At 54.8% G+C, this 25,236-nt stretch overlaps 1 protein-coding gene across 9 annotated transcripts in view; it reads left to right on the forward strand.

Moving 5' to 3' along the window:
* The window catches only part of NPHP4 (nephrocystin 4), a 137,712-nt gene that overhangs the window by 9,693 nt on the left and 102,783 nt on the right, over window positions 1-25,236 (forward strand). For 6 of the 9 annotated variants that reach the window (XR_002648075.2, XM_022598816.2, XM_022598817.2 and 3 more), the window contains 5 exons: window positions 2,983-3,156; window positions 6,165-6,317; window positions 15,263-15,435; window positions 16,496-16,560; window positions 19,219-19,374. Coding sequence is in view for 7 of the 9 variants with exons in the window: in XM_022598816.2 (XP_022454524.2) it covers window positions 3,022-3,156; window positions 6,165-6,317; window positions 15,263-15,435; window positions 16,496-16,560; window positions 19,219-19,374 (682 nt within the window). In the remaining 2 variants the exon portion in view is untranslated. Of the gene's footprint in view, window positions 1-2,982; window positions 3,157-6,164; window positions 6,318-15,262; window positions 15,436-16,495; window positions 16,561-19,218; window positions 19,375-25,236 lie in introns of those variants that run through there. The other 3 variants (XM_022598820.2, XM_022598822.2, XM_089901890.1) reach the window with 3 other exon arrangements.

The raw sequence follows: 25,236 nt of genomic DNA on the forward strand, positions 1-25,236 counted from the left end.
TTGGGGTCCCTTCCTCCATCTTCACGTCTCTCCCGCTTCTGCCCCGCCTGGCCTTTTCTCTGACCCTCCTGCCTCTCCCTCATCAGGACCCTTGTGATGATTTCAGGCCCACCTGCGTAATCCGGGTGCTCTCCCCATCTCATGGTCTCTAACCTGATCACGCCCACAAAGTCCCTTTTGCCACGTGAAGGCCAATAATCATAGGCTCTGAGGATTGGGTTGGGGACGTCTTCGGGGGCCATTATTTAGCCGCCACAGGCCTTTACAGCTCCTGTAGCTCAGCTCTGGTTGGGGTGGGGCTGCCTTCCATCAGGCTCTCTCCACCTGGAGGTCTGGGTCCTGCCGGCAGGGCCGTCCTCGCCACCCTCCATCTCCACCAGCCTCCCCTGGGCTGGCCTCTTACCTTAGGCTCTCCCTGGGGTGGCAGGGTGGCCCCTGGGGCTCCAGGCCGGCCTGGGCAACTCCTGGCCTGGGGGAGAGACAGCCTGTCCAGAGGGCGGCGTGGCTGGAGTCCCAGGGAAGACACACCCAGTGTGCGTCATGGGTTCATTTCTGGCCGGAACTGGGGAGGGACGTTCCACAAAACAAGGGATATTGAGTAGACAAATATAACCTACAAAGGAAGAAACCCCAAACCAACCAAAGTGCGCGCCTTCCTGTTTAGAGGGTAACAGTCCGGATCTGGAGGCTGAGGGGTGTGCCCGCCCAAGGGGGTGCCGGGTGGGAGTGGCATTCCAGTGGGGGGCTGGGCCACGCCCTGAGGCCTGCAGGGTGTGGGAGGGGGGCGGTCACATCCGTGCCTCCCAGACCCCCTGCATTCCCAGCACAGCCTGTGAGCGTGGAGGGTGGGCCGGCTGCCCAAAGACTCGAATTTTGGCTCCCTGTAGAACAGCCCTTTTCCAGCTTTTGAGTGTCAGGTCCCTTTATGCTTTAAAACATGATTGAGGACTCCAAATAACTTTAAAACTTGAGTGACCCCTACCAATATTTATTATTGAGAAGTATCTACAGTGTTATTAATTCATTTAAAAACAGTAGACCTGTTACATGTTAACATAAAGATGTATTTTTTTAATGAAAGCCAGTTGTGTTTTCTCAAACAAAAACATTAGCAAGAACTGTGGGGTGGTTTTGCTTGTTTGCGAATCCCTTTGACATCCGGCTGACAGACCGCTGGGGACTGCTTGGTCTGGTACAGGCTTCTCTATTGTGATGGGTCATTTCGGCTGCAGTCTTTGAAGGAAATCCAGCCTCACCCCGATGAGGGAGGAGGCCCTTAGAGAACTGTAGGTATTCTGCTTTGGTGCTGTACCCAAATCCACAAGTGGTTGTTTCTTGAGGGTTTCTTGCGTACAGAGTTTGACACCCTGTTCCTGAACTTTCATAGTGTTCGGGTGGATCTTTCATCCATGCAGAATTTTATATCATCGTGCTTGTTCACTCGGAAAATACTGCTTCTGAGTGAGGCAGATCTTCCAGATACTGACACATCTAATCACACAATTTCAAAAGATCACTTTCGTTCCCGGCACTACCCATCTCGTCAGGAAAGTCTTTAAAGAAGTATGCAGCTGTCTGGCTCACAGTGGAGGGTACAGATTTTCCCAATTCTGAATTTTGCCTGAAAGCTCAATTTTTTTGACGAGTTTTCCTTGCAGTGACAGGTTCATTTTGTTCACGTCTGAGAGATTGTCTACAAAGCACCCAAGTCTGAAAAACCATGGTTTGTCTCTGAGCCGTTCTTTTAGTAAGAGTGGTGTTGCTGAGTGAAAGAAGGAGCTAGTTCAGCTCGCAGAACAGCGATCACGCCCGGCTTACCCTGGGGTGACCGTTGTCTTTCATCTGGCAGCAGAAATGCTTTTCGTGTATTTCCCGTTTCATCACAGAATGTTAAAAGCACGCATCCTCAAGGGTCAAGACGTCATAAAATCCATAGTTTTCACAGCTTCCCCAAGGACATTCATTCTTAGGTGAAGCTGTTGGACTTTGTGCCCTGAGAGGGGAAGAGCCCAGGATGGCTCGTGGGGTGCGGTGCCGTTTGCCTCGGGGCGTAATGCAGCTTCACCCACTGTTGCCTCGGTGCCACCGGCGCCAATGCCAACCCAGTGAAAGAGGCAAGTGGCATCTGGAGGTTATGAAAATAGCTTTGACCCTGTGGAGCCCTTGACCACCTTGGGCAACCTCAGGGGTTTGGGAACCACGTTCAGAAAACTGCTGTCTTAGAAGATCAAAGCCCGTGCCTTCTTGCTTGCCATTTTAGCATACCGAATATGGCCTCCGTTCAAGGCCAAGAGCTTATGATTCTGTGTCAGCTGAAGACAGTCTCTCGAGAAGGTTCAGATCCCTGTCTGCTGGAAGGCGGGTAGCATCCTTATTGAGCCAGGTTGCCAAGACACCCAGAGCACTCAAAAGCTGTCCCCACCTGGCTTCACCAGCAAGACTGCATGTAGCTCAGCTGTCTTGGGTGCCGGACTTCAGGGGCCTCTTGAGCCAGGGCTCTCGTGATGACATCTGGACCCGCTGGCCTTGCTCCTGCTCTGCCTGCCTTTTTGTATGTGTCTCAAGGTAGCTGCTCCTTTGGTGCCCTGGGCAGCTTCAGGCTGATGACCTCTCTGCTCCGGAGGCCACAGAAAAGAGTGTTTCCTTCTCCTAACAGAACCAGCAGAAGCTCTGAGATCACATCTCGTTGGCGCTGAGTGGGTCGTGTGCCCCAAGCCACTCTAAGACAGCCCTGGTTCCCGAGGCCTGGTGCCGGTCCCTAAACCAGTCACTGAGGCCGGGATAGGTGTGCTCTGGTTGGCCAGGGCAAGGTGGCGTGGGCGCCAGTCTGCTGCATTGGGGGGCTAGAGGGTGGGATGGCAGAGTGTGGGTTGCAGGGGTGGTGGTTTCCCTGGGGTTCCCGGGAGGTCGGAAACTTTCAGCACTGCTCTAAGAACTGTGGCCCTCATAACTCGTTTCTTTATTTGAACACAAATGCCGCAGGTCGTCCTAGAGGCCCCCGGTGACGCTCAGACCGGCGGAATGCACGACTGGTACAGGATCTTTGACCAAAACCTGCTGGTCCCTCCCCACACACAGAGAGCACGCCAGCCTCTAAAGGAGTCGACGGCATTCCAGTGTGTCCTGAAGTGGCTTGATGGCCCGCTAATTAAGCAGGTAAAGAAATTGGTTCTTTACTGTCAAACGCACGCTGTCACTGCTCTCACCTGAGATGGTGTTGATTTTCACATGTCTATTTGGGTCTTGCACTGTACCCATCACCCCGGGCCTTGGCAGTACTCGGAGGTAAAGTGGTCCATCAGCAAAGAGGATCTGTGATTCAGCGACTCGGTCAGCACTTTTGGCCCTGGCTAAAAGGCTTCTTTTTGCCTACAGTGGAGCAATCTAAAAACCCAGGTAATTCGAGTTGCTGGGTTATTTCCTGACCAGGTTGTTTGCAAGAGGTGGCCTTGTGCATGGCTCAGCATGGCCGGCTTTCGGCCTGGCAGTCAGAATAGCAGGGGCGGAGCTCTGGGCATCCTGGGAGATGTGCCTGGGAGGTACCACCGCTTTTGCACATTCAGGCCCTTGCTCTGTGGCTCTGCGTCCACCTGTGCCCTCCAGCTGCCAGGGGACCTGCCGGAGAAGCTGGCACGTCTGTGCCTCCTCAGACCACCCACAGGATTGGATGGGCCTAGGGAGGCCCAGTGTCCTGGGGGGACGCACAGGAAGGATCCAGCCCTGCCAGTGTGAGCATGTGGCTTGGCAAGACTGTATCTTCTTCCTCTGCAGCTGGCAGGGTCATTCTCCAGGCACTCAAAGATGTCGGAGCGCTGGGTCTATTATTAAATCACTCACATCCGTCCTGCATCATCACTTCGAGCCCTTTGATTGAGCACCTGCTGTGTGCTTGCCACTGTGTTAGGTACTGTGGTGATTACTGCTCTTACTACTTTACTTCTTAGCGCTTTACTTGTATTAGTTTACTTCATCCTCATGACAGCCCCAAGATGTAGGTAGCATCATTACCCCTGTTTTACAGAAGAGGAGGCAACCCGAGAGAGGTGACCTTGGTTGCCCAGGGTGACACAGCTCCAGCCGGCCAGCTGGGACTCCAACCTAGGGAGACCGGCTCCAGCAGTCTCCTGGCCTTCCAGGAGCTCACAAGATAGTGGACAGCAGTTTCCTCTTTCTTAGGAATTTTGCAAAGGAGATTTTATTTATTTTCCCATTTTACTTTATTAATTCATTTAAATTTGTTTTTGAAAAGGTAATTCCCATAGTTCAAAATTCGCAAGGGCGCACAGGGAAAGTGTATTGTCCCATGAAGTCCCCAAGGCACCCAGTGTCCCACCCTAGATACAGCCAGTGTTAACCTGTTTTCTGTACAACTTTCTGGAAATTCTAAGCAAACACAACAAATAAATACAGTTGTATGTATTTTTCCTTTTTTTTTTTTTAACATAAATGATAGCTTATATTCTGTTCTATATCTTAAAAAATATTCTTAACAATATGTGTTACATGTTGTTCATGTCATTCCATGAAGAATTTCTGACTCTTTCTTAAGACAGCATAGCTTTTCCTGTGTGGATGACCTGCCATCCATCCGTTCATTAGGCCCTTGCTGATGACCGGTTGGACTCCCTCCAGGGGTTTGCTTTTACAGACATGGCTACAATGCGTAACTTCATTGACATCGTTTAAAAAAATGCACACATATGTCTGTGGAATGATTCCTACAAGTGGTTTCGTGATGTCGAGTCACACATTTCAAGTTTTCATTTAAAACCCAATTATAAGTTGTTTATAAAAAATCACACTGTAAACCTAAAGTATATGTCTTCAAACCATATGTATGAAAGGAAAAGGATGGAAAAAAGGCCGTGTAAACACTAAGCATAAGAGAGCTTTGTGGCTGCACTAATATCAGACAAAGTAGAGTTCAAGGCGAAGCATATCCCTAGAGATAAAGGGACATTTCACAGTGATGATGTTAGTCAGGAAGACGTGACGGTCCTAGATGTGTGTGTGCACCTACGTCGGGAGCCCCCAGAGGCACCCCCCGGGTTCAGTGATACACTAGCAGGAGGATTTGACATGACTCAGCACATAGTCATCCTTAGAGGACAGATTTATTTCAGTGAGAAATTACCGAGTAGGATGAGCCAAGCCAAAGGCATATGGGGGGAGACGGGCGTGAGCTTCCGGGGTCATCTGCCATGGGAATCCCCCAGGACACACTTCATTCCCTCAGCAACAGGCTGCGACAACACCTGTGAAATGCTGTCAACCAAGGAAGCTCGTTAGAGACTCAGTGCCCACAGGCTCTAAAAACCTCAGGGCTTCTTGGGAGCTGGTCGTGTAGATACCCTCTGCCTAGCACGTACCAAGATTCCAGAGTCCCAGAAGGAGAGCAGGTGTTCAGCGTAAATCACTCTGTACAGGCAGTTTAGGTCCTGGGAGCCGTTCTTATTCGTTAGGGTGGTGGGACCCCCACGTTCCCAGAGGAGCTAAAGGCCCAGCAAAGCCTCACTGCGGTACGCGGTGCTGCTGTGGGGAAAGGGCTGGTCTTTACAGTGTCTGGTGCCTTGTCTGTATTTGTGGCCATGACTTCTCAGTTCTCAAAGATCTGCTTTTCTTTTGCTCACACCCCAGCGCCACTCCCAAATAATTCTGGCAAGTTGAGTTTTTAGTTTGTGGTTCTATCAGGATGTAAAGGGTAAAACAGAACACAGAAAACCATGCAAAATAGCTTAAGCTTGAGGTAATTTGTTAACTCACATAAAGACAAACCCATAGTTAGCATAAGCTTCAGGTGTGCCTTGATCCAGAATCTCACGTGGTGTCACCTGGACTTGTTCTTTCTTGGCTCCACATGGCATCATGTGTGTCTGTCTCTGCAGCTCTAGCCTCTTGTGTCTCGTTGCTTCTGGGTGAGTCTCCAGCCTGTGTCTGGGCCCAGAGACTCCAGCTTCTGGTTGGCCAGGGGAGGGCCTTGTACTTGGACTCATAACCTCACCAGGACCACGGGCCGTGGGAGAGAGGTAGTTCCCCGAAAGGAACTGAGACCTAAACTGGGGGATGGACGCTGAGTGGCCCAGTTCTCCGTGGATGGTCCGTCAGCACTTGCTGGGAGGCTCGTGACCTTGAGGACCCTTCAGGGCCGTCCCTCTGTCTCCTAGGGTGTGCTGGAGGTGCTGTCGGAGGTGGGCTGCCACCTGCGAGTGTCCCTCTTTGACGTGACCTACCGACACTTCTTCGGGAGGACATGGAAGAGCCCGGCGAGGCCCCTGGAGCCGCTCTGCAGGCAGCCACCCAGGATCGACTTCAGTGAGGTGGGCGGGGCGGCAGGTGGGCGTGCGGGGTGGGCGTGCGGGGTACAGTGGACCTGGGGGCGCCGCCAGCGCGTCCCAGAGCCCAGGAACGCCCCTGAGCAGTGGGCCCGGCCCTCCAAAGCTCGTCCTGGCGCCGGCCCCTGTTTCCAGACAGAATCTTGGGTGGAAGCCACACGCCCTGAGCGGTTCAGCTGGGAGTGGGGGGGGGACACACGAGGGGGTTTCTTCCCCTTCACGGAACCTTGCAGCTTTTGGAACAAAGTTAGGAAATTATCGATCTCATCTGACTCCCCTACTTTTCCTCTCCCCTTCTTTTTCTTTCTTTTTCGTTTCTTCTTCTTCTTTTGTTTTTTTTAAAATGAGCAACTTGAGACCTAGCAGTAAAGTGACTTACCCAGGTAGAAGGTAGCAGAGCCCGGAGCCCCTGCCTCTGCCTGCAGACGGGGTGCTCGCGTTGGCATCAGTTGGTGACACGATTTTGCCCACGTAGCTGTGTCTGGCCGCCCCGCAGATGGGGTTTTCCATCTTCGTTCAGCTGCACCAAATTCACAAACATCCCTCCATCGCCTGCTGTCTGCTGGCCATTGTGCTGGGCGCCAGGGCGATGAAGCTGGGTGGACGGGCCTGGTGTGGTTCTCACCCTGGACAACTTGCAGTCTGCTGGGACGACACACCCAGGCAGGCGACAGAGCAGGTGCAGGTGTGATAGGTTCTCGGAGGAGACCGACAGCTGCTGCCCTAAAGAAGAAGGGAGGTGTGCTGCAGGCAGACCTCTGCGAGCTGGGCCCCAGGATGAGGAGGGACCCAGCCCCAGGACGAGCAGGGCGGCAGGTGCCGCAAGCAGGGCAGGCCCCGCACGTGCCCGGGGGTGGGGGAGGGAGGCGTGGGGAGGCAGCCGAGGGTGGGCTTGGCGGGCTGGCTGGGCAGGGCCTTCCTAGGGACACTGGGCTCTTCCTCAAGAGTGGGAGGTGTCCCAGAGGTCTTCTTCTCGGCTGCTGCTTCAAGCTGAACCTGCAGGCAGCAGGGTCCTGCAGGGGACGGTCACGGGTATCGGGAGGGTCGGTGCTGTGTTGGCTTTATCCTTCCCGTGTGTACAGAGTCAGGGAAGCCCAGTAAGTGACAGTACAGTGAATAATGGAGGTGGTGGCAGTGACCATGGCCATCCTGGGGGAGGTCGCCGTGCGTAAGCAGACCAAGCGAGCCGCCCTTTTCTGCGGGGGGGCGGTCCTGGCCCAGTCGTGAGGCTGCCGGGTCGCGACTCTGCACTTGGCGGTCACCCAGAGTCGGGATGCCATGTCTCGGCGTGGATTGATTCTGACTGGTCCTGTTACTGAACGTGCCGGAGAGGGTGACGCCGCCCTTGGAGGTCAGGAAAATTAGATAAGGCCGTGGGTATGTGTGTCCTGCGGCCCAGGACCGCAGCTGGTGTCCAGGCTGCCAGACGGCCTGTGAGGTGCCCCTTAGAGTCTGGCCGCAGAGAAAGGCCACGTGTTGTAAACTGGGGAGTGATGCTGGGTGGCTGCTTAGGGTGCCGTCCCAGCTCAGGCAGGGAGTCGCCTTCACGCCTCTGACTTGGGGCGGTCAAGGCCCGGGCAGGAGCGCAGTGGCCCCGATGTTGCTGGGAGCCTTCCAGGGCCGGGCTGTTTGGATTCTCCTTCTCGGGTGGACAGTCAGGCCCCGGGAAGCCCGGTGGGGTGACAGTTAGTATGGTGACACACGGTCCTCTCCTGGGGAGTCTCCACGGGAGAGGCTGGCTCCCAGCACCTTGGTGTGGTTTCGTCCCCGCCATCCGCCTCTGGAGGTCGGTAGATCATCTCTCCGCCTTGAAGAGCAATCCGGCAGGTCAGAGGCCGTGAGCGACACCCGCCTTGACCGCAGGGGTTGTTCTCGGGCCTCGTTTTCACCCCGGGTGTCGGAGGGGCCCTGCAGGCTCCGTTTGGAAGCGCTGCCATGTCGAGGGGATGGTTATGCTCTGAAGTCAGCACGGCGGCGCTTGGCTGCCACTGGGGTCCCGAGATGAGCCCTCCCTCCGTGGCTTTCCCCATGGCAGTGGCTGTCACAGCCTTGACAGGCCACGCCCGGAGGGCCTGCCCTGTCCCGCCACCAGCTGGGTGACTGTGAGCCCTGCAGAGTGGAGGTCGCGTTGCAAGGAAGCCTTCAGAGCTGCCGCTCCCCCTTCTGGACTCATCCAGGGTTTAGCGTCCGTGCCTGAGAGGGCTTCTCGTGTGTCCCTGTGTCCTGGGAGCTGTGGGTCTCAGGCCTTTTCAGCTCACAGTTCAGGTCTGACCTGAGCTGTGGGAGCCGAGTACCGCTCCATCGTTCGTGTTCTGCCGAGTGGGGCATGTGGACGGGGCCGTGTGTTAGGGAGGACCACAGCCCTCAGTGTTTCTGCAAGAACCTGCACCCTTCAGCCTTAGTTACTGAAGTGGAGATCGCAGCAAGGCTGGTGTGGGTGAACAGAGCATTTCTGGTTGGGAGCTGGTGTCAGAGCCACGGAATTGCTCAGGGAAGAGCTGTGCTCCAGCTGCTATGCCCAAGGCGAGCAGCAGAGGTCAGTGGTGCCCCAGGAACGCCCATCCTGATGAGCCACTCGGCAGCATCCTCCTTGCCCAGCGCTTTCCTCCCACCCTTGACGTTCAGAGTTTAGTTAACTAAAGAGAACCCCCCTTTGCCGTGTGTGCGTGTACGTGTGTGTACCTGCGTGCATACGTGTATGTACGTGTTTACATGAAATGTGGGGCGTTCCCAAGGTGGCCTCGATAGGCAGGAGGGACTGGTTCTGCGGCCTCATCATGTGAGCAAAGCCCTGCGTCCATACCTATGGGAATAGAGAGAAACACAGTTTGCCCTGTTTTGAGGTGATTCTGAAATTTGGTGATGATCTTCTTCTGATTTTACTAATTGCCTGGGTTTTTCTGGTTCTGCCGATCAGCCGTGGCTTGGGGGTGATACGACGGGAGGTCGCCAGCTGCCAGTAGCAGGGGACCATCTTTGGAATCGGCGTGGCTGTCCCGCCTACACGCGGATTCCTGAATCAACCGCGTGGGCTCTGGGTTTTGATTGAGTTGTCGCTGTAATATGTAGCCCTGAAAGAAGATGTTGTTTTATTACTTTGCAAACAACGTCCTGAGGAAAGACGGGAAAAAAGAAGTCCTTCCTTGAGCCCGAGCTGGGTGTTTCTTTCTGTGAGTGATGAATTCCTCATGCTGCGCTCAGATCCCCTCTTGTCCCAGCCTTTCGGCTCTGCCTGGCGGAGCCCAGGGGACCAGCTCTGGGCCTCTCAGCTCTGACTCAGAATTAGGTGCTCTCCTTCGAGACCATCCTCAGTGGAGAGGAATTGCCCTTCACTTGCACTGAGACGGTTGATCATTCATTCAACCTCTCAAAAGATACCTTTAAAAAATAATCCGGGGGGCTTCCCTGGTGGCGCAGTGGTTGAGTCCGCCTGCCAATGCAGGGGACAGGGGTTCGAGCCCTGGTCTGGGAAGATCCCACATGCTGCGGAACAACTAAGCCCGTGCGCCACAACTACTGAGCCTGCGCGTCTGGAGCCTGTGTTCTGCAACGAGAGGCCGCGATAGCGAGAGGCCCGTGCACCGCGATGAAGGGTGGACCCCGCTTGCCGCAACTAGAGAAAGCCCTCGCACAGAAACGAAGACCGAACAAACACAGCCAAAAATAAATAGATAAGTTAAAAAAAAAAAATCCGGGAGGACAAAGTACCGTGCAGTTCCTACACTTTCTTTCTGAGATGGACATAATTCTCCCTTAGATTCGTTCCTTAACTAACCACACTCAGCCTTTCAGTGACAGGCTCATTTCTCCTCCTTTATTTATTGTATGCAAGTGACTGGCAGGAATCCTAGTGGTTCTTCACAGGCAGCCGGAACCCGGACCAGGAGATGGTTCCTCCTGAGCCCATCTCAGCCCGAGGTGTTGCTGAAGTCACAGGCGGATCCCTGGCCTCCGGGAGACACAGGTAATTGGGCTGCTTCCTCGTCCCATCGCCAACCGAGAGCAACCGGCTGCTGGACGTGCTTGTTTGTCAGAGTAATGAGAGTAAGGTGACTCCCTTTAAAAGTGGAGGCTGTCCATAAGAAAGAATGAAATCATGCCATTTGCAGCAACATGGATGGACCTGGAGATGACCGTACTGAGTGAAGTAAGTCAGACAGAGAAAGACAAATACCATATGATGTCGCTTATATGTGGAATCTAAAATAGGACACAAGTGAACTTATCTACGAACCAGATACAGACTCACAGACACAGAGGACAGACCTGTGGTTGCCAAGGGGGAGATGTGGGGGAGGGAAGGATTGGGAGTTTGCGGTCGGTAGGTGCAAACTATTGTATATAGAATGGATAAACAGCAAGGTCCTAATGTGTAGCACAGGGAACTATATTCAGTACCCTGTGATAAACCATAAGGGAAAAGAATATAAAAAAGAATGTGTATATATGTATAACTGAATCACTTTGCTGTACAGCAGAAATGAACACAACATTTTAAATCAACTATAATTCAATAAAATTAAAAAAAAAAAAGTGGAGGCTGTCAGGGAATGTCAGCGTGTCCAAACGAAACTCTGGGAGGCTCTGCCGTGCCTTGGTTAACCTCCGGGTTCTTGAACGTGCCTTACCCTCTCCTTACACCTCTCACATGTTCCAAGAGCTGCTCCTGATGCAAACAATCTGCAAAGCAGGAATCCAGTATCACTCCCGGGCACCGTCTCTACGGAGAGAGCCTGGCCTCAGCCGTGTCACCCGAGGAGGGCTTCTCTCCTCTCCAGCTCAACAGAAACCAGTCCCCGGGGACACCAAGCCAGGAATGGACGGTGGTAGGAAGGGGATAGAAATGAGTGAATGAATAGAAGGGCAAAGGATATCTCTCCATGATGTTTCCAGCAGTGGGATTTAGTTGTACTGTGTGGTGATTTAACTGTGGGGACAATTTAACCACGTGGGGACAATAGAAAGCTTTGAATTTGTCAGCTTATGCTGTTGTGTGTTCATCATAGTCTCCTGGGGGGGTAGTTTTGCTTCGGGCTGTAACTGGGTTTGCTGTTTCTGAATAAGCCAAGCCATCGTTCTCCAGGCGGGAGCAGGACAGGCCTTGGCCTCGGGGGTGGGATCTGATGTAAGGTGGTCAAGGGCTGAGTCCTGCTCCGTCACTTACTCCTGTGGGGTCTTAGGCCCGTTGTTTAAACTCTTTGAATTCATCTTCAGTGCAGCGCCCATCTCCTAAGGGTCCGGAGTATAAACAGTAGGTCCCTCCCAGACAGGCGCCCAGGGAGCAGTAGGTGTTCACTCCGCAAACACTGGCTGGGGGTCCGCTCTGTGCCAGGCTCTGTTACATTAGGAGCTGGACGTGCCCGGATGGATGAGATGGTGTGTGGTCATTTCAGCCGTGGTGGGGTTTGCGTTGTCACTGTAGATCGGGGCTTGTCAACCCTGTCTCCGCGGACACTTTGAGCCAGATAATTCTCTTGGTGGGGGACTGTCTCCAGGGCTGTGTCCCTTCCTGTGGATAATGGTGGACCCCACCCCGGATGAGCAGAAGCTTCTGACTTCGGAATTAGAGATTTTGCATCTTCCCAGATGCTTGGCAACTTTGCTTGGCGAGTTCACTGTGCTTGGAGCACTCAGTCTTGTGGTGGCTTGTGTGCAGGAAACTGCTCTGAGCCTCAAGTGGAAGGTTGAGCTGGTAGATGTTGGCTGCAGGAAGGATTTGTGATATATTTACCTTCCTGAAGACATCCTATTAAAGGTTTATTAAAAAAAAATGGTTTGGAAGGCACTAGTTTAATTTCTGATCTCTCTCCTGTGGCCTTGACCTCAGCCTGGGACCGAAGAGCACGTGTCACTTAGGGCAGGTCAAGCGGAGGTGTGGCCGGGGACGCGAGGCTGCAACCTCTCCATGAAGGCACATCATCTGAGGCCCAATCGTGTGGGTGAAAATGGAATCTGGGCCCCGAGGCAAAGCGGTGTCCGTGTGTCTGAAGATGAAGGCATTAAGACAGGAGCATTTTTGTGATTTATTAATCTGTTTCTCCTGTCAGAGAGGCACCTTGTCAGGGGTGGCTGAGTGAGATGTGATGCGGGGGAGAGCCAGAGCCCCACTCTGCCATCTCCCGCGGCTTCTCTCGCAGGTAACTGGATGGGCTTGACTCTAGCTTTCAATCGTGCAGTGGCAGCCGATGCATCTGCGAGCATCCTGCACAGCCTTCTTGAGGCGTCCTGACGCTGGAGGGCTTGTTTGCAGTGCTGCTTGACCGCGGTTGAGATGTCTGGCCAAGTCCACGGGGCTGGGGGTGGGGGAGTGCCTGGGTTCCAAGTGACTTGGCCCTCCTGGGGACCCCCCCCAAACACACACACACACACGCACGCACACACACGCGCACACACACACACACACACACACACACACGCACACACGGGTTGAAGCCGCAGAGTTGTGTGGTTCATCCCAGGAGGCTTTTGCTTCCACCGACCCTCCGAGCTGGTCGGCCCTGGGCAGGGTGTGCATTTTCTACCTGCCTAATCTAGCCTTTACCTTTGAACTTCTTGAGGGCTGGATCGCGTTTTCTAGGTTCCTTAGAAATTCTTTAGCATGCGCTGTGCCCACACTAGAGGGGCAATAAATAACGTTTGGAAAAGCATCGGTCCTTAACCAGCAGTAATGATGGGATGAGACCCTCAGACCTCGTGTCGCCTTGTGATTCACGGAGCTTCCAAGGCCGACCCTCCTGGTGAAAGTGGGGTCTCTGGAGACAGACCAGGGGGCTCCGTGGTCGGTTTGGTCTCAGAATAATCGTTTTCAGTGGTAAAGGAAAGGGAGAGGCAACAGCCATGAGTCCACATGTGGGACGTCCCAAAAGCAGCTGGTCCACCACCTCCAGGCAAAGGATTTCAAGGTGACCTCTAAGCTGGAGGCTTATTGCTTCTTTGCATCAGAGCTGACAATGTTTGTTTCACTGCCAAGAGGAAAAGTGGGTAGTGTTCATAAAACTGATATGCACAGGTGTACATATGAGAGGTGAGATAATGACAAACTTGACTTTACAGCAGGCCTTTTTAAAACAGTTCTTGAGTCTTGGAAACGGAAACATAATTCTCTCTTGGTCCAACTGCCTGTCAGCTGTAAGTGGTCACTATTTCATCATTTTGCAATAAAAGATAATAGAATAACGATTTATATCTCATGACTGATGTTTTAATGTGTCTCTCTGTTATCCTGGGCTGACAGTCTGTGATTACAGTAAACGTTTTCTCGGTGACACCATGGTAATGACTCGTTAATGGGGGATTGTTTAAGTTTAAGTCACGTTGCCACGGCCCGGCCCGGCCTGGCCCTGCCTTGGGGGGAGGGTGGCCTTTGTGTTCTGCTGGTGACTCTACACCTGGGCTTCGCCCCAACAAGGATGCTGGGTTCCAGGGACCACTCGGGTCCAGAGCCTCAGGTCAGCGCTGACCTGGGCTTCTGGGACGCTTGTTGCCCATAGATTCGCAAGCCCAGTTAGTGCCTCCATTTCTGTCTTCTGTGTCTACGACGTTTGTGAGCTGAGAGCAGCTGCTTTGGATTTCAGGAGATCGGAAAACAGCAGCAGAGGGAAGGTGCTTCCATTCCCACTTGGGAGGGTGCATCTCAGCGATGGGAGCTGGATTTGACCCGCCCATGTCCCCCCTCCCTGTGGTGAGAGTGAGGGCTGCCATCTGTACCTTAGAGGATGGAGAGGCTGCAAGTGGGAAACCTTTTAGGAGCAATTTGAGTATCATCTACTTGGCTTGGGTTCACAACTCGTATAATAAAGAATCCCACCGTGGGACATCCCTGGTGGTCCAGTGGTTAAGAATCCGCCTGCCAATGCAGGGGACACGGGTTCGACCCCTGGTCCGGGAAGATCCCACATGCCGCGGAGCAACTAAGCCCGTGCGCCACAACTACTGAGCCTGCGCTCTAGAGCCTGCGAGCCACAACTACTGAGCCCGCATGCCACAACTACCGAAATCCTCGCACCTAGAGCCTGTGCTCCGTGACAAGAGAAGCCACCGCAGTGAGAAGCCCGCGCACCGCAATGAAGAGTAGCCCCCGCTCACCGCAACTAGAGGAAGCCAGCATGCAGCAACGAAGACCCAACGCAGCAAAAAAAAAAAAAAAAATCCCACAGCAATATTCATCATGAAAAGAAGTTAGTTGGGCTCCGAACTGAGGATCCTGCTTAGTTTATTTTTATTTTTTTATTTTTGCGGTACGCGGGCCTGTCACTGTTGGGGCCTCTCCCGTTGCGGAGCACAGGCTCCGGACGCGCAGGCTCAGCGGCCATGGCTCACAGGCCCAGCCGCTCTGCGGCATGTGGGATCTTCCCGGACCGGGGCACGAACCCGTGTCCCCCTGCATCGGCAGGTGGACTCTCAACCACTGCGCCACCAGGGAAGCCACCTGCTTAGTTTAAATAAAATTCATTCGGGTGCAGCCTCGTGTTTCCACACAAAACAGGGATTAGAGTCAATACTGGCAAGTTGTGATTGCAGTTTGACGGCGGTGTTGGATGGAACAGCTCAGTGGGTGCGTGGGTGCAGTGGGCTACTTACGTCTTTGGGCTCGTGGTCCTCCCGGGTGATGGGCGTGGGGCACGAGGCTGCCCCAGCCCCTTTGTTCTCCAGAGGCTCTGGGTCTTTCGGCATTTTCTGTGGATGGGAAGGTCCCAGAGGAGAAGCAAATAGTTTGATGTCCCAGATGCTGGGCACCCTGGAAGGAGGAGCTGTGAGGGGCTCGCTCACTGGGCCCCTTCTCTGCTCTGGCGCCTGGAAGGGATGCTGCTCCCCGCGCGGCGTGTTTGTGGCGTTGACGTGACGACGAGGAGGGGGCGCACCCGCGTTCCTCCGTGTTTCTTCTCTGCAGCTCGAGAGCGTTCAGTCCGTCCCTGGCTTCTCTTTTGCAGCCCTTCTATTTTCACACGTCCTTGAACCATCCTAATATCGTGGCTGTGGTAGAAGTGGTCACTGAAGGCAGGAGACGGGACGGGACCCTTCAGGCTTTGTCCTGTGGGTTTGGAATCCTTCGGATCTTCAGCAACAACTCGGAATCTCCTACGTCTGCCCCCCAGGACAAACGGTATCTGCCCCATTTTCCCCGTCGCTGGGGTTTCCGGCGTCTTTCTGTGGTGATTTAACGGCTCATTATTTGTCCAGACTAGAAAGCTCTGAATTTGTCAGCATGTGTGTTCATCACAGTCTCCCGGTGGTATTTTTGCTTCGGGCTGTAACTGGGTTTGCTGTTTCTGAATAAGCCCAGCCATCGTTCTCCAGGCGGGAGCGGGACAGGCCTTGGCCTCGGGGGTGGGATCTGATGTAAGGTGGACAAGGGCTGAGTCCTGCTCCGTCACTTACTCCTGTGGGGTCTTAGGCCCGTTGTTTAAACTCTTTGAATTCATCTTCAGTGCAGCGCCCATCTCCTAAGGGTCCGGAGTATAAACAGTAGGTCCCTCCCAGACAGGCGCCCAGGGAGCAGTAGGTGTTCACTCCGCAAACACTGGCTGGGGGTCCGCTCTGTGCCAGGCTCTGTTACATTAGGAGCTGGACGTGCCCGGATGGATGAGATGGTGTGTGGTCATTTCAGCCGTGGTGGGGTTTGCGTTGTCACTGTAGATCGGGGCTTGTCAACCCTGGCTCCGCGGACACTTTGGGCTGTCCCATGCAGTGTACGAGGTCTCGTAGCACCCCTGGCCTCTGCCCACTAGATGCCAGGCAGCCCCCTCCCCGCCCAGCTGTGACAGCCAAAAGTATCTCCAGACTTTACCAGACATCCCGACGGGGGCAAAATCATCCCGGGTTGAGAACCACCACTCCAGACACACAATCGTGGAAACCCCTCAAGCGTTGTTTTCTTGGGACATCTCCAAGCATGACCAACTCCCCAGGCATTGTTTTCTAGCGCTGAGGTTCTCAGGCTGCACTCGGGCCGTGCTGTGTGTGTGCTGGACATGCTTGGCCACGAGTGCTGAGGGCTCGCGGATCTGATGCCGTCCTCAGCTGTCTGTTTCCCATGGAGGGTCGAGAAAGCTCCTGGAGGTGTGGTGCTGGGGTCCCCAAGGCCTTCCTTTTGAGAAGCATAGCTGACATCCCATGAGTAAATGCAAGATGCTGACCTGCATCTCACGGGTCTTGTTTTGCAGGTTGAGACTGTATCACGGCAGCCCCCGAGCCCTCCTGCACCCGCTTCTCCAGGACCCCATAGAACGTAAGGGACGAGGCCTGGCCAGGCCTGCTCCTACCGTCCGTCCTCAGCAGCACCTGTCTGTCGTATGACTTCCCTGAGCGCTAGAACCCCATCAGCTTAGCTGAATTGTTAATAGATTTGGGGAACGTGTAACGTTGGGCTTGGAGTTCTGACATAATTTGAAGATCTGAGACACACGAGCCTATAAGGATGGTGTAGCCGTGTGAAGACGACCCCATGGGGGCCACCTGGTGGGAGGGCTGTTGGCCTCCTTGCCTCTGGGGTAGCAGCTTTGCCCCCACGTGAAGTAGTTGCTGTCCATCACTGCCCACCGGCTGTCCCAGGAAGCCTTTGACCGCAAAGTCCGTGGGTCATCTTCAACACAGCAGGGTGTCCAGCGGTGCCAAATGAGAGTGGCATCTGCAGGAGCACCTGGCATGCATGGGCCCCGCGTGGAGCGGCCGGCCTTAGGGCAGAGTGGGCTTCCCGCCCTGCCTTTGTGGCTTCTCCTCCCGAGCCATCAGGGTACCCGTGGGAGGGACCTGCGGCCCCTGTCTGCTGGCCGTGCGGAGGGTAGGCGGAAGGGCGTGCGGTGAAGCGGGGGGGTGGGCTAACAGGCTGTTTCAGGGGCCTATGTTGGCTCTGCTGGCCCTCGGGAGTGTGGCCGGGGGCCAAGCGGTGGAGGTGGGCCTGTTTGGCGGGGGGCGGGGTGGTGGAGACTTTCTGTCTCTTTGCGATGTTGCCCAGATTCCACGATGGGCACCCAGCCTGTGTGAAAAACCCAGGCTTACCCCGACCCATCCACTCCCTCTGAATTTGGTGAAAATCTCACGATAGAGGAACAGTCGGTCAGAAACTTGGTTTTGTTGATACAGACTGGCTTTTAGGTTATTTCGCAATTGAATTTAATCATTAACCTGCCAGCGTTTCCTCTCCTGAAGTATCCTTGGACTCAGCACCTTTCCAGCAGCAGACACAGCCCCCAGTTTGGCTCCAGGCCCACGGATCTGGGCGCTGGTGGAGGGTGTGGGAGCTGCGGCCGTGTGAGGGGGGCCTGGGGACGGACCGCCACAGGCTGTCAGCTCATCATCTCAGGGGCATTTCTAAAAGTGCGGGGCTGTTTTTCTTGGATGGATAATGCAGTCACATGACCCAGCATTCAAAGTACTGAATGCCTTTCCCCCACATGGCTTTCTACTGTCCAGAACCCTCCCTTCTCCCTCGCGGATGGATTAATTGATTGATTCGGCCGTTGAGTCCATATTGGTATGGACTTCTGGATCCCTGTTTTTTTTTTGTTTTTTTTTTGGAGGTACGCGGGCCTCTCACAGTTGTGGCCTCTCCCGTTGCGGAGCACAGGCTCCAGACGCGCAGGCTCAGCGGTCATGGCTCACGGGCCCAGCCGCTCCGCGGCATGTGGGATCTTCCCGGACTGGGGCACGAACCTGTGTCCACTGCATCAGCAGGCGGACTCTCAACCGCTGCGCCACCAGGGAAGCCCCGTGCTCATTCTTTTTACAGCTGTGTGGTATTTCATTGAATTGCTGTTGTGATTGAACCAACCCACCCCAAATGGACCCTTGGGGCAGTTCTGTGAGAACAGAGGGTTGAAGGCTTTGCTGCAGTGGACATCTGCCATTTTGCAAGTGTGCACGTGAATCTGTAGGGTAAACTCCCAGAAGTGGGATTGCTGGTCTGAGGGCCTGTGCATTCACAGTTTTGTGTTATTTCCCCTGTTTGCCCTCCATAGAGGTTGTACCAGCATGCTCACCAGCCAGCCATGTAGCAGAGTGCCTTTCAGGGTACTTAACATTTTAAAGTAAGCACATCCCATGTTTGGAGCGGTTAGATATTAAAAATCTGGTTTTCGATAATGTAGTTTTGTTTTTCTAACGAATATTTAGTTCTTTTCTTATGAAATCACAAAGCACGCCTCAGGAGGTGGTGAGTCCCCTATCAGTGGAGGAAATCAAGCCCAGGCAAGATGGACCATTTGATGGGAATGTGTTGAGGGCATGTCTGTGGTCCCTCCCAACCCAGTTTCTATTGACGCCCTTCTGTCCACTTTCCCGAGTGCTCTGTATCTGAGCTCTTCCCAGTGGTTCCTTTCTCCAGGATGCTTTCCCTCTTCCCACTTCCCCTAGCACGTTATCCGAACCTTCCTTGGGGTTCGGATCCCGTTCTCCTGTGTGTTATGGATGTCGGCATGCTTGCGTCTTAGTCACCCCAGAGGAATGGTCCTTCCTTGAGGACAGGACTCTGTCTTGGAGGCCACTGGCCACCCAGGGCCTAGTCCTGCTGCTTTGTGGGTCTTGACGGATGCAAGGCTGAGACTGAAAGGGATGCAGGCCTCTGGTCAGAGGACCTTCTAGGTTCCCTCTGATTATGGGAGCAAAAGCGATGCCTGACTTCACTGCTCTTGGGGAAGAGGTGAGCGGAGAGATTTTATTATGTCGGATCAAAAACAAGTACCTCTTTCGTTGCAATTTTACCAGTGAGAGTTATTTAAGGATTGATTCTTTTTTGCTCTTTGGCTGAGCAAACAGAGCAATTCCCTTGTCTCCCTCGAAAAATACTTTTCCTCTTTGTTGAATTCTTTTCCAAGATGCTCAGTTTATTGGTCGGTTTGACCGAAGGTGCCTTGGTTCAGGCTGTCACAGGAGGTGTTTTCTCCCTCAGAAAACAAGCACATGACCCTCATTGAGAACTGCAGCCTGCAGTACACGCTGAAGCCACACCCGCTCCTGGAGCCCGTGTTCCACCTTCTTCCCGAGAACCTTCTGGTGTCTGGTCTGCAGCAGATACCTGGTCTCCTTCCAGCTCATGGAGAATCGGGTAAGGGCTCCTCTGTTTCTGTCCACTTGGTGAGTCTCTGTTAGTTCATGGTCAGACCTTGCAGGAACTGGGGTGAGGGCTGGCTGGGCCCCCCAGCAAACAGCCTGGTGGTGGGGGGAGGGGGAGGAGGGGGGTGGGCAGTAGTGTTGTCTCGTTCGCGGCCCCTTCCTGAACACACCTCACATCCCTCAGGTCGTCTCTGCCTTCTCTCCTTGAGAAATGCTGTCATAAGATAAAATAGCCCGTGTCTGTATGACTGTGGCCAGAAAAACCACTGTTGCTAGATCCCACCCTTTCTGGGCCACCATATCAGTGGCTTAATTATTATCAGTTTTTAATTGCGGTAAAATAGACATAACATAAAATTTACTGTTTTAAAACACCATTGTCAAGTGTGCAGTTCAGGGGCATCAGGTACATTCACGCTGTTGTGTAACCATCCTCCCCGTCCACCTGCAGAGCCTTTTCATCGTCCCAGACGGAAACTCTGTCCCGCTAGACGCTGACTCCCCTTCCCCTCCCCAGCCCTGCCCCCCCCTTCTGCTCTCTGTCTCTCTGAGTTGACTCCTCTAGGGACCTCCTAGGCGTGGAGCCCTACAGCATTGGTCCTTTTGTGACTGACTTATTTTGCTGGGCATAATGTCCTCAAGGTTCATCCCTGTTGTTCTGTGTGTCGGAATTTCCTTGCTTTTTAAGGCTGAATGGTGCCCCACAGTGTGGATGGACCACGTTTTGTTTATCCATTTACCTGTGCATGGACACTTGGGCTGTTCTGCCTTTCAACTTGTGAGTGAAACTGCTCCATTACTTTGGAACTGAAATTCACGGGACAGGCTCAGGGCTGTGTCTGGGTGTGTTTTAGAAGTTGATTCTCCTGGTGGGTGTGGGTCAGCCCTTCACAGCCACGAGTCACTGTGAGGGCTGCTCTCCTCTCAGGTCCTGCCGACGGGCCTCCCTCCTCGGTCTCATGCTCCCTCTGAGTACGCTTGGGGGCTTTTTGCCTGGCCGTCTGGGAGAATCCAGGAGGAGGGACCGCGCCAGCCTCCCCACCTGGGGCTGCTGGAACCTCTGGTCTCGGTGGGCTGGCTGCAGCTCCCATCCAGGAGGGGCAGGATGTGGCTTTGGGTGTGAGTGGCTGGGGAGGAGATCTGGGAGGTGCAGAGTGTTTGGCTCAGAACAGAGACACTCAGGACCCAAAGAGACGGCTCAGCTCCAGGAGGGAGAGTGTTTGTCTCGGTGACGATGTCCCTGCGCGTGGCCTGGGCGCTGTGGTCTTGTTATCTGAGTTCATGAACTCCTGGGACGGGTGCACGGTGGTCATCACCATCACGAGGTCACTGTTTCTCCAGTGTCTCGGAGAAGAGACGATGATACATGAGAAATGACCAGCTAACCGTGAACAGGAGCATGTCCTGGGCGGGGGATGGAGGGGGTCCCAGGTTTGGATCTGCCGTGGGTCGCCAAGCTCTAACCCTCCTGAAGCCCCCCGTAGGCAGCCGTGTTGCCCTCTGCGATGCGCCTGTGTTCACCCAAGAGGGAGGGAGGAGAAGTTAAGAGTTACAGGCAGGCAGAGGGAGAACCTCCTTCCTGGTCGTGCTGTTGGGATTGAGAGGGTGGAACCTGCATCCGGCTCTGAGCCCCCCTCCCACTGGTCATGGGGGCGTTGTCAGCACCGCTGTGACTACGCGGGTATCAGACATCTATGTGCGCACCTGCGGGGAGCTCAGCTTCTGTGAGTCTTTCTGACCTGGGATTCTGGGAATTTAAACAGAATGTTCTCGAGGCCTGAGGTGTATCCATCACCAGTGGGTGTCAGTAGAACTGCAGATAAAACATGAAAATACAGAAGCGGAGCTCGGGCCTGCTTCTGTGTCCCTCCTGGAAGGTGAAGGAGAAGCTCAGATGCCCAGACAGGCCCCGCGTTTGTTCTCAGCATCTCAGGTCGGACGGTGGGAGTCAAGGGCTTCGCTACAGAGAGGAGTTCTGGATCCAAGGAGAGTGAGTTCAGCTCTGGATCCAGAAGTTCGTGTTTTCGGGAGAGCTGAGCCCCTCTGGCCTCCGGTTTGCCTCCCTGGAATGGAGCGGCTGGCACTGGGCACTTTTAATAGATGCAGGTGGTGTCTGTAAATGGCAAAGATGAAGGACAGTTTACGTTGTTGTTGTTTAAAAACAAATGGCCAGAATCGGTCTGGCGGGCGGGCAGGAGCTGCCATCTCCCGTGCAGGAGCCCCGCTTGCTCCTCGGGGGAGGGGCCGAGGGCAGCCTCCCCTCCGTCCCCGAGACCCTGTTGCTCAGCCCTTACAGCGGTTATTGTCTCCGTTACCAGTTCTGCCCAGGATCTTACGGGCTTTTGTGACTCACTCTTTGAAAAAGGGTATCTTGGCTGGATACTGTTTTATGCCCCTGAGAGGGCCCAGGCAGGGACTGGTGCTGGCGTCCGTGGTGCTGGGAACCGGGGATCGCTTGTCTAGTTTGCAGAGGGTTTGGTTATATTTGGGTGCCGTGTTGGGACTCGGATATTTGTTCCTTTGGAAAATGCCACAACACAGGAGGAGTGAGTTGTTTTCCACTGAAATGTGGACTGAGGTCACTGCAGGTTCACACGCGGTTTTAGTTAAGTGGGGCAGCCTTGCAGGTCTGGCTGGCAGGGGTGGTGAGGGGCGCCCTGGGCACCGTGCTGGGCAGTCAGTGCAGGGGGCTCACTGCTGTCAATCACCCCTTGTCCCCTGCTTGGCCTGGCTCACTGCCGCTGCTCCCCGGGATCCCATCCTCCCTCCCTCCTGTATGTCGAGCATCGCTGTGCCAGCTCTGTGCCCTGAAGGGCAGTCTTGGGGCCAGCCCGCCCTGCCTGACCCACCAGCCCGCTGACTCCAGCCCCGGCTTCGTCATCTGTTAAACCCAGCTCGGCAGTGCTGTCCGCGGAACTGACTTGCCCGTCTGCCCCGTGGCAGCCTCCCGTAGCTTGGTGTGTCCCTGGGCCCGCCCTCTACTTACCTACCTGAGGTGGTTCCCCAGCCCCGACCTGCCGGTGCTGCATCTCAGCAAAGAACATCAAGGTCCCGTGTGGGGCCCCACACCCCAAGCCCAACCGCCTTGTGTAGCGGTGGGGTTCTCCCCCCGGGCTTCCCAGGCTGTGCTGACGGCCTGCCCTCCCCAAGTCTGGGAGCGTGGCTTCTAGATTCCCGGAGTGACCGCGGTCCCCTGCAGAGAGGGAGCGAGGGGGACAGGGCTTCCCGCTGCCGCTGAGAGCCGGTGATCCTGCAGCCTAGACCCCAATCCTTTGCGCCCTCTTAGGCCAAGGACAGGTTCAAGTGACAGAATTAATCTTTAGTCAATGAATTCGGTACGACTAGAAGTTTTCCCTTCCAATCTCACTCCTAGAGAAAACCACTGCTAATAGCTCGGTGTATGCCTTTTATATACTAATTGAGTCATTGACTCATTCACTTATTTGTTGATGGCTCAACACGTATTTGTAGAGTAGATCCTGTGCGTGGCAGGCCCCGTGCTGGGGCTGAGGGTGCAGCCCTGTATTCCCAGTGGAGCATCAGGGCATCTTTCCCAGATGAAAGTAAGTGAGGGCCAACCTCACAGTCTAACCACGGTCCTCACGGGCACTGGGAGGTGTTTCAGAGCTGGTGTGGACCGGCTCAAGCTCATTCCCACTCCTGCCTAAATCTTTCCTAAATTTCGCTTGCATCCTGTTGCCTCTGTTGCAGTGTTCTCTCGATCTTGTGAGGTGCATTCTGGCGAACGAAATACCCTCGGCGGGAGAGCCATGTCCCCGGGAGGCTGGGGTCCGCGGGTGGGGGGACGTGGTTAGGGCCTAGCGGGGAGCTCCTTGGGCATCGCGGGTGTTTCCAAGCACTTCCCTGAAGGGTGTCGCTAGGGAGGGGTTCTAGCGGTCCCCATTTTCTCTGCAGTGCATTCAGGGGAGTCTCAGAAGAAGATGGATCGATGTGCAGTAGGGTTTGTCTTCCCACGGGAGCACTGCTGTTGCTGGGAGTTGCAGCCCTGTCCAGAGACTTGGCAACAGATTGGTGAAAGCTTGACCCAGTTACAGAGCACGAGGGTCAGCAGTCCCCGCCACCGGGAGGTCAGCTCTGCTGAGGCCCCTTGTGTTTGTCCTGGCTGCTGACGCTGGTCGGTTGAATGACTGAATGACAATGTCAGATGGCAAAGCTGTGCTTTGTGGGCGCTGCTGGAATGTTGGGGAAGAGCCCTGAGGCCGGCGGTGGTGCGCCCGCTCTGATTCTGGACCCGTGTGATGGCTCCAAGCCTCCACTGTGGCCGGTCTCCTCTGTAACATGGGGACATTATGAGGACCTGCCCAGAGAGGGACACAGGGAGGGTCCAGCGAGCGTGAACTGCTGTTCTTCGGTCAGGCAAGTTCTGCCTTGAGTTGAGCCAGAAGGCATCTCCAACGTGGCCACCCTGTGGCTGCCGCAGGACATCTGGGAGGTCGGATCTGTCTCCTGTGGGAGGGCCCTTCAGGGCTGTTCTTTCTTCACTCGTGGCTTCTGGAAGGTTGCGGAGCGGGTCCCCGGCCAAGCCAGGCTTGGAACTGGGCACCTTGCGTTGGGAAAGGCGTTGGTTCTGGGTTTTCCTTCTGTTCCTGTGGCAGCCTGCAGACGGGGGTCTGGCTGGTGGCTGTTCTCTCTGTTCCAGTGCTTGTTGACCGTGGAGTGACCTCTGGCTTGGGGGCCAGGCAGACCCTCTGCGGGAGCAGCCCCGGGGGGAGGGCACTCATTTCCCACTCACGCTTCTCTGGAAGCAGGACTTGACGTGGGGGGAAGGTGAGCAGTAACATGTAGGGGTGTCCCTTTGGGGTCGGGTGATTTTGCTGCTCAGCATGGGACTGCTGGGGAGAGGGTGCTGGGTGCAGCCCGTGTGTCCTTCCCTGTGTGTTCAATGGGCGCCCCCAGGCTGCTCTCTGCCCCAGAGATGAGAGAATGGGGTGTCCGGGGGGTCCCGGCTCCCTGGGCTGAGTGATGGGAGCCCAGGTGGGGGGCAGGGTGAGAGGGTCCCGACAGCGTCAAGGCCGAGAGTGTGTGTGTGGGTCCTGAGTGTGGGGTGGGGGGAGGTAAGGGGGTCTCACCAGGAGTACAGGGATCTCAGGGGCTGCGGCTACCTCCCTCTGGTGGAGGGGCGTGGCCACCTTACCTGGACCCCCCCACCCCCCCCAACCCCGTGACTACCCACAGAGCCCTGGACCACTTGAGTCTGAACACCTGTTTTGGCCAAGAGTTTAACTGTGATCAAGAGGAGGGGGATTGTTTGGTAACCAGCAAACGAGCCTGTCCGTGCTTTAAAGCAGCGAGCAGGGCCATGCAGCTCAGGGTCACGGAAAAAGGCAGTGGTCTTGTGTTAAAAATGCTGAAATCACTGGAGGAGGATTGCAGACACATGAATTAACTTGCAGAATGCAAATAATATGGAGTCTGCAAAATAAGGGAGTGACAAGCATCGTTCACGCATCCCTCCCACTTCCCTCTGCTCCGTCTCTGCACACTCACCTCCTGCTCTGAGTCCCACCAGCATCGCTCCCTGAAATCCTGCAGGGACAATCTGTACCTCCTCCTGTCAGCGGAGGCCCTGGGTTCCTGCGCCTTGCTGCAGGAGGTGGACCCTTCGCCCTGCCCTCCACTCCCCCCCCCACCCCGCCACTGCCGGCCCCGACGGAGGCTCCCAGTTCAGGATGTGCTTCGGACACTCGCTTGACCATTTCATGAAAGGTTGCAGTTTATATATTTCTGCACTTAAAAAAAATCGTGGTAAAATAGACGTGTCATAAAATGTACTCTTCTAACTGTTTTTCAACGTGCAGTCCAGTAGCGTTAAGAACGTTCACATCCTTGAGCA

The sequence above is a fragment of the Delphinapterus leucas genome, chromosome 1 (genome assembly GCF_059928025.1).
Source record: "Delphinapterus leucas isolate spDelLeu-1000000601 "Yukka" chromosome 1, BTC_Dleu_Yukka2, whole genome shotgun sequence".
Classification (NCBI taxonomy): Eukaryota; Metazoa; Chordata; class Mammalia; order Artiodactyla; family Monodontidae; genus Delphinapterus; species Delphinapterus leucas.